Source organism: Neovison vison, chromosome 6, assembly GCF_020171115.1.
Source record: "Neovison vison isolate M4711 chromosome 6, ASM_NN_V1, whole genome shotgun sequence".
Classification (NCBI taxonomy): Eukaryota; Metazoa; Chordata; class Mammalia; order Carnivora; family Mustelidae; genus Neogale; species Neogale vison.
This window is the reverse complement of record NC_058096.1, coordinates 208,118,698-208,136,696: the sequence shown is the minus strand read 5'-3', so window position 1 is coordinate 208,136,696 and position 17,999 is coordinate 208,118,698. Positions and strand designations below refer to the sequence as shown.

The window sequence follows — 17,999 nt, the reverse complement described above, 5'->3', positions numbered from 1 at the left end:
CCTCTCTCTCTGCCTGCCTCTCTGCCTACTCGTGATCTCTCTCTGTCAAATAAATAATAATAAAAAAATCTTAAAAAGAAAAAAAAAGATAGATCCGTTAAAAAAAAAAAAAGATCTATAGCTTCTTAGTTTCTTGAGCTGAAATTGGGGTTGAATTATAGTGATAAAGAAGAACTCAGACCCTCGCAGGCAAGGTCTGCGAGCCACAAGCCGAAGTCACAGAATGCGGTAAGCTTTCACCAACAATGAAGACGCTATTACGGTTCCAGATAGCAGAACGGTAATAAAACGTTCCTCTTGCCTCCACTTCGGGCCTCCAAGCCATTCCATCCTACCCATTTAGAAGTTTCTAGAATCCCAAGGCCGTGGAGAGTGAATACAGAGTATAGCGCTTATAGGGAACAAAACTGGCTTATAAACATCAAACTTGCTGCCAGGACACATCTTAACAGTTCGCACCACTAGAAGAAGCGGTAGTTACGTGATGGGACAGAGGTGTTAGCCAACATCCCGATGGCAATCCTTTTGCAATGAAAATACAACAAATCAATATGCTGTAGACCTTAAACTTACACAATGGTATGTGTCAATTATCTCTCAATTTTTAAAAAAGTGGGGGCGTGAAGGACCCCATGGCCTGAGGCTGGGTAAGCAGAATGTTGGGAATTGAGCCAAAATAACATAATACTGAAAGTGAAAGCCATTGATATCAGGAAGTTAGGGGCCGTCCTGAATCTCCAGTGTTTTTCCTGGGGAACTTCAAATCTCATGGAATTCTGTGACACACATGAGGTCCCACCTGCCGCTGTTTTCCTCTGTTTAACCGTGCAGGGTGCATGTGTATATCCACGGGGCTTTCCCTGATTCCGAGTTGACTTGACTGTCATCGTCTTGCCCAGCGTGGACATGCCTTATTGGTGGCAATAAGGCATGAGCCTTACTGAGCCTTCATCACTTACTCAAGGTCCTGGGGAGGAGTGGGTGAGGCTGGTGTGGCCCTGAACCGCCCAGCCCAGGGAGGCAGAGCCCCCGGCAGACGGTCCACGGGTCCCCGAGCTGTGCCGCCACCAGTGGGCAGTGACCTCCCACTCACTTAGAGAAGCCCGTGCCGGGGGAGGGGTCCATGTCCTTGCTGGGAAGCGCTCACCGCCCAGATTCCCACTGACGCCAACCCCCATGCAGAGGACAAACGTCATCTTTGAGTTAAATTTAACGCTCAACCGCATTTTCGTCTGGGCCCTTTTTATGTTTGTTTTTGCCTTTCTTTTAATAGTCTGCTTCTATTTCCATCTTCACAGGTCCATGCTCTGAGTTGAAAGCTACCTCAGACACGTCTCTGGCCTTCGTTAACAGGATGTCCTCGAACCAGGTCTGTGAGTGCTAAACCACTGTGCAGTGGGGTGGCCCCAAATTAGGTCAGTCACGGGTCCCGAGAGCGGATCTGGGAGAAGTTCATAGGGACTTCCCTGCTGGTTGGTGTTCCTCTTCTCCATTCAATCCTTCTTCCAAGCCACCCTCCCTGCCTGGTTCCTGCCCCCTGACCACCCCCTGCTTCCTCCCTTCACTCTGAAATCTGGACTCCTCCAGCTTCCTTTCTCTCCAACCTCAGACCTCCCCCTTCCCCCCACCACAGTCCTGGGCGGGGAGTTCTCCCCACCAGCTCTGTTGCCCAGACTTGACCCACCCCCAACCTCCATGGAATTTTCTGGGATCTTCTGGGAGCAGGGGCAGCGCTTCACGGCTTGCTTAACTCCTGGCTTTCTTCACAACATTTTTGTTAAATCCCATAGCAGCCCCCCACTCACTGATCCCTAGCCTCTCTGCACCAGCCCCCTTCCCAAGGGACACCACTCTGTGGCTTCCTTTGTCCTCAGACCTCTCTTGGGACGCCCCCACCACCACCAGGGTCTCTCAACCATTCACTGTGGTTCTCCCCGAGCCTTCTAGATGCCCTACAGATGCACAGAGTGGGCTTCTGCCCTGAGGTCTGCACACAGAGCTCCCACAGGATGCTTTCCCCTCCACTGCTGGCTGTCACCCACTCAGAAGTGTTCTGCTGTCACCCCACCTCGTATCACTGGGGAGCAGTGACAAGTCAGTTCCCTTATCTGGGACAGCCAGGAGGACGCCTGTCTAAAGGCCAGGGGGAAATCAAAGGCGGGGTCCAGGGGGAACCGGGAGGAGAAAACAACTTCCTGGTTTCTCTCAGAGGCTTGAGAAACACTGTAGGGGTCCGGAGAAGCTTTCAAGTTGTTTTCTTTGGGTTAGTCCCTGAAACCGTGACCAGTGACTTGTGGTGTAGAGCTCCCCAGGGCTTAAACAGTGGCTTCTCTTGCCCCCAAGGTCAGGACCGGGGCTGCTCAGAAGAAAGCCGGTCTCTCAGGGGCCCCAGGCCATTCCCACGGCAGCTCGGATGGTGGGTCAGGAGGCTGTGCCCTGCCCCCCTGGAACTCTGTCAAGGGGTAAGTCATCTCTGTATTTAACCAGTGACGTCTATGTTGATGCTGGGGATGGTTTCACTTTTGCAAACCTTTGTTTCTGTCCTTGGAGAGAAGAACTCGGCCAGCCTGCCACAGGAAGCTGTCGGCCAGGGTGAACAGACTCTTTGAACACGTAGGAATTAGGACTGATACTTATTTCAAGACACTAAATGGCGCTGCTTGGCTCTCTTTGATGGTGCGTTTCCTTAAATATTATCTTCAGATAGGCAAACCGTGTTTCCACCGGGAGAGTTTAAGTTCTGTGAAGAGGTGTACTGCTTACTTTAATTTCCCCGGTGGTATGAGCTCATGGTCCGGTACGTGCCAGCTTAACGAGGAGGTCATTTACAGCAGCCGTTCTCAGCAGGTGCGGATGCATCAGAGAAATGTTTATTTTTCAATCTTCTGAGCTGTAGACCTACTCTCGGTAAAATGAACCACCAGCAAAGAGACAGGTGGCTTCACGGACACTAATTCCATTTTTTTTTCCCCCACTCCAGGACCACCCAGCTGTATGAAGGAAAATAATCTCACTGGTCCGTGCGGGGCAGCCTGAAGATGGATAATTACACGTCAGCCCCCGACGATGACTATGACGTCCTCATCGAGGATGACATGAATAGCGGCGAAGTAGAACGGTGCGACCCCTACGACCCCAAGTTCCTGGCGGCCCGCGTGGTTCCACAGCTCTCCACCGCCGTGTTCCTGGCGGGTCTCCTGGGCAGTGTCTGGGTCGCGCTTATCCTGGTGAAACATAAAGGACTCAAGCACAGGGAAAATATCTACCTCCTAAACTTGACCATTTCAAATTTGTGTTTCTTGCTGGCCCTGCCGTTCTGGGCCTACACTGGGACGCATGGGGGGGTTCTCGACAACCCCTTCTGTAGAATTCTAGTGGTACTTTACTCCATCGGCCTGTACAGTGAAGCGTTTTTCAACGTCCTCCTGACCGTGCAGAGGTACCTGGAGTTTTTCCCCGTGAGCTTGCCCTCCACCACCCGGACAGCACGCTGGGGCTTGGTCTCAAGTGTTCTGGCGTGGGTCCTAGCCGCTCTGGTCATTTTGCCCGAATCCGTGTTTTACAAAGCTCGGATGGAAAGCCAGACATCCAAGTGCTTCTTCGGACGACCTCACTTCTTGCCGGCGGAGGAGACATCCTGGAAGCGTTATCTGACCTTAAAAATGAACATTTTGGGACTTCTTTTTCCACTGTGCGTTTTTGTCTTTTGCTATGGACGAGTGAGAAAAATACGAAGGTCTGGGGAGAGGAGGTCTGGACGTTCCAAGCTTGTTTTTGCCATAATGGCTGTTTTCCTTCTGATGTGGGGACCCTACAATATTGCCCTTTTCCTCTCCACTTTTAAAGACTTTTTCTCCCTGCATGACTGCAAGAGCGACTACAACCTGGACAGGAGCGTTCAGATCCTGAGAATTGTCGCGGCCACCCACTGCTGCGTCAACCCCCTCCTGCATGCGTTCCTCGACCCCACATTCAGAAGATACCTCTGCCACCCTTGCTCAGTGTGCAGTGGTCGTCCGCTTCAGTCCAGGGAGGAATCTACACGAGAGGCATCCAGAGAAGGACACGACCATTCCATTCCCCTCCGAGCTAGTATAAACTAGCTTCTGTCTAAGGCAGCACAAATAAACATTGATTTTTGTAACATTGCCCTGTTTTGTATTTTTTTTTAAGCATTTGTGTATAAAACAGGATACAGGAAGAAAAGCGGGGAGGTGAACCAGCATTTTCCAAGCACCGAGGCTTGTCTCAGGTGTTGTGGAAGGCTGTTTGCTAACCTGAGCCCCTTTGCACCTCAATACTTGACCACGGGTGTGGATGGAATGTGTCTCATTTCGCTAAGGAGGGAACTGAGGCATGGAAATTTGTCTAGGCTCATGTAGCTGGAAAATGGCAGGGATGGGACACAAACGTGAATGCCACTAGCTCCAAAACTTGGGCTTTGTCCCAGCATGCCAAAATTCCAAAAATCAGGCAAGGAAACAGAAGAAATATATACATACCCTTAAAACCAATTAGACCACATTCGAAATCAGAAGCAACCCATTCATATAGAAGTAATTATCTAGGCACATTTTCTTGCGGGTAGTTGAAAGAACTGGCTAGCTGGAAACTATGGATAAAGAGGTAGAAGGGACTTGCTCTGTGGAATTTGCTAGGTCTCCTTGGCTACTTGCTACATGAATAATCTGGGTGAAAATAACTCCTGGTGAGACTATTCTAGAAGGAATTGAGAAACCTCATTCAGTACAATCTGAAGTGGAATCTGCTAAGATGTGTTGTAATGGATGGGGGTTAAAACATGTGTTGGGCAGGAAAATGGCTTCGTTGGACACATTTACAAAATGTGGGAAAATGAGAAAATCAATAGTTATTCGTTGGTGGTACTCTGTAGAAAATACTGGAATTTACGATGTGCATTAAACTGGTAGTGCCAGGGACCCCTGGGTGTCTCAGTTAAGCATCTGCCTTCTGCTCAGGTCATGATCCCAGGGTCCTGGGATCGAGCCGGGCATAGGGCTCTCTGCTTGGTGGGAGGCCTGCTTCTCCCTCTCCCACTCTGCCTGCTTGTGTTCCCGCTCTCGCTACATTTCTCTCTGTCAAATAAATAAATAAAATATTTTTTAAAAATAAAATAAATGAAGTAGGCCCAATGCCCAGCGCAAAGTCAGATGTGGGGCCTGAATTCATAACCCCAAGATCAAGAGCAAGTGTCAGAGACTTAACTCACTGAGACACCCAGGTGACCTAGCAGGATAATACAATTTTTTGTAAGTTAAGTTGCAGAAATGCGATCTCTGTTCTCATGCAAACTTGTATCAAACATATTTCCTGGGGGCCCCTGGGGGGGTCAGTCGGTTAGGCATCTGATTCTGGGTTTCAGCTCAGGTCCTGATCTCAGGGTTGTGAGATCAAGTCTGCTTGGGATTCCCTCTCTCCTCTCCCTCTGCCCCTCCTTCTCACGTTCTCTCTCTCTCTCTCCCTCTCTCCCTCTCCTTCTCTCTCTCCGCCCCCATAAATAAATAAATCTTTTTAAAAAATGTTTTCTGAACTTAGCCGTGATTTTCAGACCGCTGTGCAAGGACAAAAGACATTTCCCTCTTTTCAAAATCAGTTTGAGCAACTGGAGAGCTTTCGTTTTGCCTCCAGTGGGGGGCACTCTGCAACCCTCCATGCTAGGCTAGAAGGTAAACATCAAGTGGAGAATCTACAAACGTCTCCCAAGTGATAAGTGCGCAGGAGTGCTGTCTCACGCTTGCAGGCAGGTCTCAGTGTTCGGCAGTACCTTTTGTGAACAAGACGTTTTTGAAGACGAATGATGTAAAATTTCTCTACGGATCAGCTTTAAGGGACGAAATGTTGGAATCAACTTCAATAATGGGAAATATCTGTTTTGAACCTCAATTAAGCAGAAGTTACCCCCCCTAACTTCCACTCTTCTCCTTCGTAGGCCTGTATCACACACAAGAAATTGTACTCCAATTATGAGCTGGTACTGATACCGCCTGTTCCCGCCCAACCCAGTGCTTCCACCTCACCTTCTCCATTCCGTATTTCTGTCCCCCTCTCTTCTTTCATGGTAACTCTAGGTCCCCCAAAGCATCCGCACATTTGCTCATTTCCTCAATCATACACGCTTACGACAGTGTCCAGTGTTGCTACACCCATAGTGCTCAGAATCACGGGTAGATGGATATAAGGGAGCGGTCTGCAAACTAGTTCTAAAGATATGGCCTGGAGGAGAGGAGACGATGCGATCTCGGGGCGAGGGAGCATAACTGATGTTACGAGCTTCCGCAGTGGTCTCCCTGGAGGGCATCTGTGCTCAGACATAAGTGATCCTCCCTTGAGAATTCGGCATCTGCTCTATCTTCTGTGTCTGCGGCGCCTGGACGGCTATGCAGGTGGGTTCCTGCCTACGCACCCTAATGAGGGAGACATTGGACCTGAAATCCAGCCCATGTTGCTGAGCAGACCGTGCTCCCAGGCAGGAACCTGTACACACCCTGGGAAAGAGGTACCTTCCCTGGCTTTCGTACAGGCTGGTAGGGCCGTCCTCTGACTGCTCTCTGGCCAGGCACCATGAAATTCTGATGCATTTTCCTTGGGCCATTTCTCTGTCCCCTGTCCTGTGTGTGGGCATGGTCTGCGGCCAGGACAAACAGGAAAGGGGGTTGTCTCCCTCTGGGACCAAGCTCGGGGGCAGAAGGAATTTGAGGAGCCAGGCAGAGACAGCTGCAAACCAGAGCAGGGCTGGCGAGGTCTGGCCAGGGGGTAGAGAGCCCAGAGAAGCTACACAGGCTGGAAACCATGCAGAATGCAAGGCTCCGGGCTTTCCCTTGAAGCCTGTGAGGAGTCAGGGGTCGGAGGAAGTGAAAGCAGGGACACCAATCCGAGGCCACCCTCCTTTCAGTGTGAAAAGAAAGTGGGGACCGAAGGTCACGTGGCAGCCCAGGGCTTGCACTAGGTGGGATGCCCCCCCGAGTGGGAGGAGAAAGGAGCATCCGGGAAGTTATGGAACCCAAATGTGCAGACTTCCCACTTCTGCGAGAATTCATGAGTGCGAAGCTCGAAGACAGTTTACCGCGGGTGCAGTTTCGGGGTTTGGGTGTCCCTGAGGATCTGAGACGCACAGAAGGAGGGATGTTGCTCTTGGCTAAGACAAAGTGCACACGTTGGTTCCTTCTCACGACTGGAGGCTTTGACCGCCATCCCAGCCAAGCTGAAGCAAAGGAGCTGGTGGGCTGTTTCTTCTCTTCCTCCATCTGTCCCTGCCTTACTCCGGATTCTCCACATCATCTTTCTGCAGCGACACCCTCCCTTAGAACTCAGATAGCATGCCGTGGTACCTATCTCCTGCTCTGCAGAGGGCTCAGGGTCCCACTCCGAATTTCCACAGGTTCCTGGGGCCTCACCCTCTTCCGACCCCCTGTCACCCACATCCTTCTGCTCCCTCATTACTGGTCTCCACCACCTTTCATTCCAGAAGTTGTGATCCGCTCCCCACATGCTCTCCCCAAAGGCAGACCCTGTCCTGATGGGGGATGGCCAAGATGGGTCCAATTATTGATAGGTATTAGGTGTCCGGGATAAAGTATCCTGGCCAGCAGGGGCAGGAATTGTCTCCATGATGACATTTTCTTTTAGAATCTGAGAGGCTGGGGCCCATGGGTCCTCTCTGAGTGGATTTTCCACCATCTCCACATTTCCCTCACCTGCAATCAACTCTAAGTTCCCTTATTCATCTAGGAGAGTGAGTCAGCTTGATTAAGTTGGCTCCAAACTCTTACTCTCAGAGTAGAGGGCTCAGTTTTCTCAACCCCCGTGACCACCTACAACCATTTCTTAACATACCCTTTGCTTCCATCCTAAAATCCAAACTCAACGTCACCCATTTATTTCATTCTGGCCCAAACACTAGAAATGACCTGGTTCAGGCCACAGTGTTCACAACCCAGTGGGACTGTCACTTCGGTTGGAAGAAGCAGGTGGCTTCTCACACCCACGACCACAGCAGAATGGCGATTTGCTCACCTTCTCTACATTTCATGACTGTGACCCTGAGGTACAGATGTTCCTGTGTGTTCTGCTGACAACACTAAATCTCAGAAAAGAGATGGACCAGAGCCTTAGGGTTGAAATAAATGAAGGTACAGCCTCAGGCACAGAAGTGAAATAGAGTCTTATGGCCAAGATGTTCACTGCTCCTTCCCACCGGGCCGCTCCCTACGGGACATCATATACCCACCTCCTCGACGTCGCGGCCACCCGACTGATTTAGGGCAATGAAGTGATGGGAATGACCATGCTAGCATCCTACAGAAGCTCTAAAAATTACGATGAGGCACCCCTCCCCATCTCTCTTTCAGCCCGGGTCTCAGAACAAAGACATGAGCAAAAGAGTCACTGGCGGGGACGCCTGGGTGGCGCAGTTGGTTAAACGACTGCCTCCAGCTCAGGGCGTGATCCTGGAGTCCCGGGATTGAGTCCCACATCAGGCTCCCAGCTCCATGGGGAGTCTGCTTCTCCCTCTGACCTTCTCCTTGCTCATGCTCTCTCTCACTGTCTCTCTCTCTCAAATAAATAAAATAAAATCTTAAAAAAAAAAAAAAGGTGCTAATGTGTCTTTAGCACTTTAAAAAAAAAAAAAAAGAGTCACTGGCGGAAAGACACGGGTGTGAAGCAGAAACAAGAGATTGCTGTTTGATAGAACTTAGCATGAGCTGATGGCCAGAAAGGGTTTTTCACTGGTGGGACTTTAATTTCTCCTTTGTATCTTATTTATACGAGAAGGTTCATACTGTCCAAATGTTATGCTTTGCGGGGCTCGTATAGTAATGAACATGACAACAGAATCAAATGTTGCTCCCTGAAAAACGTTCTCAAGTTCAGTGAGGAGGGACGGCATATCTGGACCATAATTCATAGTAGCAAAAAGTGAGTTTTCTTCCAAAGCCTAGGGGACCCTAATACATGTTCTTTCTTGGCAGATTTCAGAACCTGGTGTAGGCTGCAGCAAAGCTACCTACCCATTGGTGGTGGTCAATGCTGACCGCCCTTGTCTGGCGGCTGCGTTGTCTTCACCCGGTTGGCATGCGTTTGCCTGTTGGGTCCAGTGAGCTCACGGAAAAACTGAAAGCCAGAGAATGTTCCCTTCCTGAGGAAGAATTAGCAGTCTGAGAGAGCTGGTACCCGGCCACCACTGAGCTCCAGTTTCTGGAAGGAAGTCTGCATTAGCAGCCGAGACCTGGTCATTTGGTTCTTTCATGGGTCAGAAGTAAAACCCTGGAGAAGAAAGCCACAGGGGAGGCACACTTCAAGGACAAAGCATGGGTCCTCCACACGGCGGGGGAAGGAAGCCGGAGAGGAGGATGAGTGGAAGCTGAAGGGTTCGAGGGGTTCGAGGAGCGGCCCCGGGCTCGGGGAAAGAGATCCGGAAACCCTGAGAAGCTTGGTGGTTTGGGAGGCCGTGGGCGTCCTTTTCCAGAACCACTCGGGAGAGAGAACAGGTTCGAACCCAGTCACCGCGAGATGCAGAGAGAACGAGAGAGTGGCCCGCCCCGCCCACTCTGCCTGCTGAAGGAAGAGAGGGCAGCCTGCCTGAGCCATGCTCTCCAGAGCTGGGCCGAGGAAAGCGGGGGGAAAAACAAGTGAATGGAGGTTAGCCGGAGGTGGGGGGACAATAAGGCCAGTCAGAAGACAAGGGGACAGAAGGCTGTTAGCTCTCCCTATGATGCCTGCGTTACTTGTACATTCGCTGTACCGACGTATTTTATTTAAAATACCAAACACTCAAAACACTCAAAAATCTTTGTGATATCCAGTTTCTTTCACATTTTAGGATGCCTTCATTCCTACTCTCTATTCCCTCCCCCTACCCTAGAAACACACGCATACACAAGCACACACACAAACCACCATGTGAACAACCAGCCGATGCCCCTGGGGAAACCAGCTACCGGGCCTGTCCTTTGCCTCCAAGAGCCTGTGGGACAGAGGAGGCACAGGGCCTGGAAAATGCAGGAGGAGCGGTCCAGCCGGCCCAGCCCCGGAGCGGACCCATGATTTCGGCATAAAATCTAGGAAAGATGAATGATGCGTTACAAGGAATGAAAGCCGACAGCCTTTCTCATTTTATTTTACTTCAAGGATGACAGCACGGGGTTGGGGAAGCAGATCACTGGCCAGGGTGGGAGAAGGCCCAGCGCCTCCCCGGGGAAGGGCCGGGAGCTGCGAGGGGCTGAAGCGCCTCAGGAAGGGAGGCCAGGCCATCTTCTGGCGGGTTTTATCTACTCAGGAAGGCGCAGGCTTCCAGAAGCGCTGTGGGGCACACCAAAGCAGGAGAGTCAGAAACCGGCTTCTTTTTTTTTTTTTTTTTAACCAAGGTATCAGTCCAGGAGGGTACTGAAACACAGACCTTCCCCTGCCTTCTCCCACCAACCTGCGGCCCGTGCTTGCTCACCTTGGCCCTCCGAGCCTCCTCCTGATGGTGGCCCCTTGGCTCTGGGCCTCACTAACCAGGGTGACTTCCTGGCCTCGCCTGAGTGACACAGGCCCCACCCCCTTTTGCCTCTAACTGACTCAACTATCACAGTCAAGTTCACAAGGCACAGACAGTCCTTGGATGAGAGCCGTCAACGCCCCGTCTTCATGCAGATCTGTCCACAGCGGCGGTCACCTCCTCGTGCCCTTGGGCACTGACAAGTACTCCCCGAGGCCTGCTTGGTGTGAGGCACTGTGCTGAGTGCCAAGGTTCCTGCAGGGACACACGGGCCCTGCCCTCAAGAGGCACACACTCTGGGCACCGGAATAGCCCTGCAGCCTCTTTCTCAGAACGGAGTCCTCGAACCACCTGATCAAATTGCCCTGCTAAAGAGCAGCGGTGGTATTGACACTGGGGCCCGGGCAGCCCTTGGTTGACCGGGCTGTTCTCTGCTTTGTTCAGCAGCAACCATGGCTGCTGCCCACAGACACCAGCTGCACCCTCCCATGTTGTAAGAATCAAAAATACCTCCAAACACAGCCCAGTGTCCCCTCGGTGGCCGGGGTTGTGGGGGACACAGCGCCTAGCTGTGAAAGACTGATACTAGAGCTTCTGGGCCCCACCCCACCCCGGGGCCCCCAGCACCCCGATGTCTCCAGCTGTCGATGAGGTCTCAGGAACCAGATTCTGGGCGACCCCATGCCCAGGCCAGGTGGTGCACATTGTAGTGTTAGAATCACCCCTGGGGTCTTACGACACTCAGCAGTATCTTACACATGTTCTTCAAGGAGCAAATCATTTTTCAATACATTTTCCTGGCTAAGATGCTTTCTAAGACTTTGTATTTTCCATGGCTGGCATTTACGGTAACTGTCTGGAGACCAGCATTTGTCCTTTCTGAATACATACGTGTACACATACACATACATGTATGTGCATGTACGTGTGTATAAGCATATATACATATAGCTACATACATGTACACACATTTCATTCTACTGGATAAAATGTATCATTAGTTTCTAAAACCCAGGACGGGCCCTCAGCATTATAAAAATTGAGCATATTACTAGTGCCTGATTTTTCCCTAAGTCTTTCATCTTGTCAGTGACACCGTAACTTCCCAAGGCAGCAGGAAGGCACATCGCCGTGACTTTTTTATTCCCATCTTCACTCCCAAAATGCCACCCAGCCCAGCAACCTCGCCACCCTTCCCGCGTGCCGGCTTCCCCGGGGTGTCGCACTTACGGGAGCTCGAACACTGTCTCAGATTACCAACGGCCGTGACGTACGCTGATCCCAAATATTCTTGATACGTGTTTTTGCCCTGGAGTCTGGCCAGGCACTCCGTGTTGTCATTGAACAGAAGGTTTTTGGTCTCAGACAAGAACAAGCAAAAGTCTCTTGGGCACTTCTCGCCGTTTCTTCCAAACTGATTCTGTCGTAACAAGGCAGACAGTAAGAGAGTGGCCGAGGGAAACAGGAGAATGTAGGACAAAGACACCTCCTCCATCCAGGCTCAGCCCTGGGAAGCCCACAGAATGAAAGGAGCTGAGTTCTGGACGCCTTCCACCACTTGGCGGAGCCCCGCCCTGCCCCATGTCCTCCAGCAGCCCGTGCCCCACAGGTGACAGACACACCAGGTAGGGACTGCGCCCCTCCCTACTTCTGATCTCACCTCCTGCCATCTTTCCCTCCTTGTCCATCTGCGGCCTCTTCCCCTAAAATCTCTGGGTGGCTAGGTGACAGCTGAGGATTTCTGAGAACTCCCACAAAAGCTGATCACCTACAGCATTCCAAGAGGCCAGCTCTCGCAGACAGGCAGTCTGCATTGGAAATCATCTCTGTCCTCGATCAGGTCACTGCCTTGGGCGGGTGGGTCACTCAGCCTCATCCGAGGGGCAAGAGCAACACACCTTGGTGATGAACCCATCTAACCAGCATCAGTGAGCATGCCACAGTGAGGTTCCTATACCCATTATTACCAGTCTAGGGCCACTGTCTTTAAATCACACCTGGACATGAGGTGTTCTAACACAAAATCTAGACGCTCTTAAATAGAATCACAGACTTTAAGGAAATTGCACGGTTTCCTGCAAACCACTTCCCACAGATAGCCTTCAAACTACAGAAGTTCTGGGTGTGTACTTTCTAGAGATTATGCGTGCGGACGTCTCAGTTTTTCCCATCACTGAGACTCTGGGCAGCTCCTCGGCGTGAAACCAACTTCATGCAGAGGGACGGGAAAGATGGGCTCTGGACAGGCTGCTTCCCCTCTAGCGCTGTGACTGCCCCGCTTCGCAGCAGCCCATGCAGCTGGGAGATGGCAGGAGGCCCTGGCGATCCACACCTGTTGTTCAAGCAGCACCTGCTTCAAGTGTGTTGCCTTCTCTTGCCTAGATACCACACCGTGGTTCGGAGCCATGGCCAGGTGGCACGTCTGAGCCTCCGTCACAGGCTTCCGGGTGCCATCGAGGCACAGAAGCTCAAAGTCCTCCATCTTCAAATCCTTAGCCCAGGCCTCAGGGTTCTCACCTGGGGAGATAAAGAAAGGCAGCATCAGCCATGGGGCTGCCCCACTCGGTACAGTTCCTTTCTGGGTCCACTGGCTTCTCCTGAAATGCACACATGTGGGTCACAGTGACACGAGAGAGAGGGAAGGAAGCTGTCTGCACAAGCTATACAAACTCCAAATATAGCAGACATCAGTGCTGTGTCCACACTAGGGGATAGGATCCAGGAACATAAGGGAGCAAAACCCTGACATGCTCTACAATGTGGACAAACCCTGAGAACGTGATGCTCAGTGAAAAAAGCCAGTTGCTAAAGGCCACGGGATTCCATTTCTGTGAAATGTCCAGAACAGGCAAATCTACAGAGACAGAAAGCAGACTGGTGGTGGGCAGCTCTGGAGGAGTGGGGAAAGGGACAGGAGTACTTTCTGGGGTGTTCTAGAGTGTTCTAGAATTGGGCTGGGCTGGTGGGTGTGGCGCTCCATGAATGTGTTAGAGATCACTGAGTCACACATTTGGAATGAGCATATTTTTATAGCATGAATTGTATCTCAACAGAGTTGTTAATTTTTTAAAAAAAGAACGCCCTCCACTTCTGCCCTATTTTCCAGTGAGTTCTAGAAAAGTAACATCTGGTTTATGTTCAAGAAGAAATTGTTTTCTCCTCCCTTTCATATTCAAAGGCTCTTAGTGTATAACCAGACAAAGGATAGGAACTTCTGTAAGTTTATTGAGTATGTTCCATCGATTTAAAAAAATAGTTGTAAAATCCCAAAGAAACTTACACCGTAATCTGACATCACTCTAGGATAACGAGAGTACGCTTATCGTGGTAAGCACTGAGTCATGTACAGTGATTGTTAAATCACTATACTGTACACCTGAAACTAATATCACACCGTATGTTAATTACACTTCAGTAAAAAAAAACTGACATCCATCGATCCCCAGAGATCACTTGGATTAACGCTTCATAAATTTGAAGTAGAATTCTACACATGTCTGTGTATGTGCAAACACAGATCCAATGTTCAGGCCCCTGCTTCTCTCCTTCTACCCTATCTCCCCTCAAAAATACAAAAACAAAAACAAACACTTTATCTGTTCTCTTGGCTCTATTTGATATTGAGATCACTCCAAGCTTTTATGTCTGCCTTGGGGCCCAAGTAGGGGTTCAGGAGAAGGCTACAGTTTGGAGGGAGGCCTGATGGCTCAGGGTGCAGAAGTTGGCAATTACTATTCACTATATCATTATTGGTATCTGCCTGTGATTTTGTCCCCGCAAAGACTCCCAAAGAGTTTCCAGACAGAGGGCTCACATGGGTCTGAATGAAGGCCCCTTACTTCTTTTTTTAAAACTTTGGGACAGGAAGATGGTGTACTTCTGTGGCTGACTAGACAAAGCCAGGGAGACATTTGCTACTGTGTATGGCTGGGATGTATGTGTGTGTGGGCGGGGGGGGGAATATGGTTTCAAAATCAGTGTGACACTCACAGACATACCACGTGGCATAATTAAGTAAAGAATTTTGCAAGTAATTGATCCAGAGCCTAGAAAAGGTTATAATAACTTCCCAACTGCAAATCTGAATACTGAGACACGAAAGGGAAACACTTTGCTTACCATTCGTGTTCTCCAAGACAGTGACGTCTTTCACAAATGCAACATCTCCAGCCCTCTCCGCCAGGCACCTAAAATGTTCCAGAAAATAAACACATTGCCACAAATGAGAAACTATTAGGGTTTTCATAAATATTTGTAATGTAGATTCCAAAAACTGGAACAAGGGAGTAAACATGGAATAGATAAAGACAAATATTTCCAGGAACATATAGTTTAAAATGGTAGCTTGAACATATATGTTTATGAATCTTCCCTGCTTCCAGAGTCCCAATAAAATGACATTAGTGAAATTGATGGGTTTTGGGTTTCATTTTTTTTTTAACTTTAATGAGATTTTTTAAGCTGTAAACCATGAGTCAGGGGAGGGCAGGAGGGGAAGAGAGAAGGTAGTACTGACAACTTTTGAAAGGCGGAGAGCAAACCAATGAGTTGTAATTGATCCAGCTGAGCAGAGACAGCTGTAAATGGAAGGTGGAAGAGAGGGAAGCCCAGAAGAACACTGATGTGTGCTACAGAACTCCAGAAAGGTTCATCAGTTAGAAGTACCAGGCATCACTAGAAGTACCAGGCATCACGAATCTGGCTGAGACAGGAGGACTGGATAGAGTGTGTATAAACATGGCTTATGTGCCCTTCTATTCCATTTGGATGGGAGATGGCTCCGCACACCCCACCCTCTGGCAGAAGACTGAAGGCTTGTTCACAAGATATTGAACCTGAATTACATGAGAGACAAAGAGCCAAGCACAGTGGAGAGTAGAGGCCCAACACTGATGTCAGAGAGTGGACTGAAAACCTATATTCTGTAAGGTTAAATCATAACCTCTTTCCCCCACTCAGCCTCCCAAGAAGCATATGGGATGATTCTTTCTCTGGAAAAGTTGATCAATCAAAAAAAAAATTCCTATAGATTCTGACATGGGGATGCCCCACAGTGAAATGACACGAATCAGTTGCCCCATAGGTGAGCCCCATAACCAAGCCAAGACATGGCACCTGATACAGAACTCACAGTCATTGTTTGTGTTTATTCTCAAATATGGACAAGTGGCCAGAAACTACTGGATTTTGGAATAAAAGCTAGGAAAAAATGTAGACTGCAAAAACATAGTTAATTACGCTCAGAAAATACAGAGACAATACAGGAGAAGGAATAAAATTTTTTAAAAGATTTTATTTATTTATTTGACAGAGAGAGAACACAAGTAGGCAGAGCAGCAGGCAGAGAGAGAGAGAGGGGAAGCAGGCTCCCTGCTGAGCAGAGAGAACGATGCAGGGCTCAATCCCAGGACCCTGAGATCATGACCTGAGCTGAAGGCAGAGGCTTAACCCACTGAACCACCAGGACCCTAAAATTTTTTTTACTACAATGAATATCGCTAAAGAGATGAAAGAAATTGTAGCAGTCATAAAACAAGAACAAGAAGCTCTTAAAAAGGAGCAGTCAGAATACAAACTGTTCTTAGAAAGTAAAACAAAAATCATTATCAAAATTCTCAAAAATGATATAATGATTAGGTCAAGCTGAGGAAATACCCCAGAAACTGGAAGATAAAGAAAAGCAAATAATAAAAAAAATAAATAAGAAGAAGATGAAATGATAATCCAGGAGTCTATAATTTAAGAATTAAAGTTTAAAGAGAAGTCAGAGAAAAAAGGGTAGAAATAATCTAAGAAATAATGAAGTAAGATTTCCCAGAACAGAACTACTTGAGCTTTTAGACAAAAGAGGCCCACCAAGTGTCCAATCCAAAGGTTTAAAAGGAGACTCACATAAAGAAATATCAGTGGGAAGTTTCAGAACATTGGAGATTTTTTTTAACTCAGAAACTTCTTTTTTTTTTTTTAAGATTATTTATTTATTTATTTATTTGACAGAGAGAAATCACAAGTAGATGGAGAGGCAGGCAGAGAGAGAGAGGGAAGCAGGCTCCCCGCTGAGCAGAGAGCCCGATGGGGGACTCGATCCCAGGACCCTGAGATCATGACCCGAGCTGAAGGCAGCGGCTTAACCCACTGAGCCACCCAGGCGCCCCTTAACTCAGAAACTTCTTAAGAAACTTGTTTTCAAAGCATCTTACTTTCGATAAAACCCCAAATGAATTTTTCCTTAAAAGTATTTTTCATTCATCGTTCAATCTCTGTAAATTTAGAGAGAAATACACATTTAAGGGAGAGGCATAGGTGTCTGATTTCTTTACTCTTCACAAAATATTCTTTGTGTCGACCTGTGCGTCTAAGATGCTTCCTCACCCTCCTAAAGCTCATTCTCTCAGAACAAGGATGTTACAAATAAATTGTTGAAAAATCAAAAATAATTTTTTTTTCAAAAAGGAAGAGTCACATACTAAGGATGGGGAATCTAAAATGGTAGATTTCTCAATGGAAATTCTAGATTTAGAAGACAATGGATTAATGTTTTTAAATTTTTGAATTTGTTGTAGTTTCTGTCTTTCTGTTACATTCTGGATAATTTTTTCACATATATTCCTTAATTCTCTTTTCAGCTATGTCTAAGCTGTGAAACAGGCCAATGGCATAGATAGTTTCAAATGCTGTGTTTTTTTTTTTCCTTTCCAGAAGTTCAATTTATTCTTTTAGAAAAAATACTGTTTTTTCTGCTGGATGTTGCTTCTAGTAACTTTCCCCCTGTGTGTTTGCTTCATACTATTATAGTTACTTCTGACTGTGTACTTCTCATTGTTATCAAGACAGGATTTGGGGGGCACCTGGTGGCTCAGTGGGTTAATTAAACCTCTGCCTTCGGCTCAGGTCATGATCTCTTGGTCCTGGGATCGAGCCCTGCATCGGACTCTCTGCTCAGTGGGGAGCCTGCTTCCCCATCTCTCTCTGCCTGCCTCTCTGCCGGCTTGTGATCTCTCTCTCTCTCTGTGTCAAATAAATAAATAAAATCTTTAAAAAAAAAAAAAAGATAGGATTTTTGGGCAATCATTGAGGCCTATCTTCAAGGTGCTGTCTTTCAGGCAGGTTTCTAGAGGGACCACTAGTCTGGGACCACTTTTAAAAATATTTATGAGTTTAAAAATATATATATTTATGAGTTGAGGGGCACCTGGGTGGCTCAGTAGTTAAGCATCTGCCTTCGGCTCAGGGTCATGATCCCAGGATCCTGGGATCGAGCCCTACATCGGGCTCCCTGCTTGGCGAGGAGCCTGCTTCTCCCTCTTCTACTCCCTCTGCTTGTGTTCCTTCTCTCACTGTGACTCTCTCTGTCAAATAAAAAAATAAAGTCTTTAGGCGGGGGGGTGGAAGGTTGGGGTACCAGGTGGTGGGTATTATAGAGGACACGGCTTGCATGGAGCACTGGGTGTGGTGAAAAAATAATGAATACTGTTTTTCTGAAAACAAATAAATTGGA

General features: G+C 48.4%; 2 protein-coding genes across 2 annotated transcripts in view; one reads left to right on the top strand and one right to left on the bottom strand.

The window, feature by feature from the left end:
* The first annotated feature begins 2,219 nt into the window (after positions 1 to 2,219).
* CCRL2 (C-C motif chemokine receptor like 2) lies at positions 2,220 to 4,113 on the top strand. The gene is made up of 2 exons (XM_044255293.1): positions 2,220 to 2,462; positions 2,981 to 4,113. The coding sequence occupies exon 2, from the start codon at positions 3,039 to 3,041 to the stop codon at positions 4,101 to 4,103; it is 1,065 nt and encodes a 354-aa protein (XP_044111228.1). The 5' UTR covers positions 2,220 to 2,462; positions 2,981 to 3,038; the 3' UTR covers positions 4,104 to 4,113.
* Positions 4,114 to 10,110: 5,997 nt separating this feature from the next.
* Positions 10,111 to 17,999, bottom strand: part of LTF (lactotransferrin) — a 28,819-nt gene continuing 20,930 nt past the window's right edge. The window contains exons 14-17 of the mRNA XM_044255292.1: positions 14,621 to 14,688; positions 12,834 to 13,018; positions 11,732 to 11,921; positions 10,111 to 10,320 (exon numbers count right to left, since the gene is read on the bottom strand). Coding sequence (XP_044111227.1) covers positions 10,286 to 10,320; positions 11,732 to 11,921; positions 12,834 to 13,018; positions 14,621 to 14,688 — 478 coding nt within the window. The 3' untranslated portion in view covers positions 10,111 to 10,285. The remainder of the gene's footprint in view (positions 10,321 to 11,731; positions 11,922 to 12,833; positions 13,019 to 14,620; positions 14,689 to 17,999) is intronic.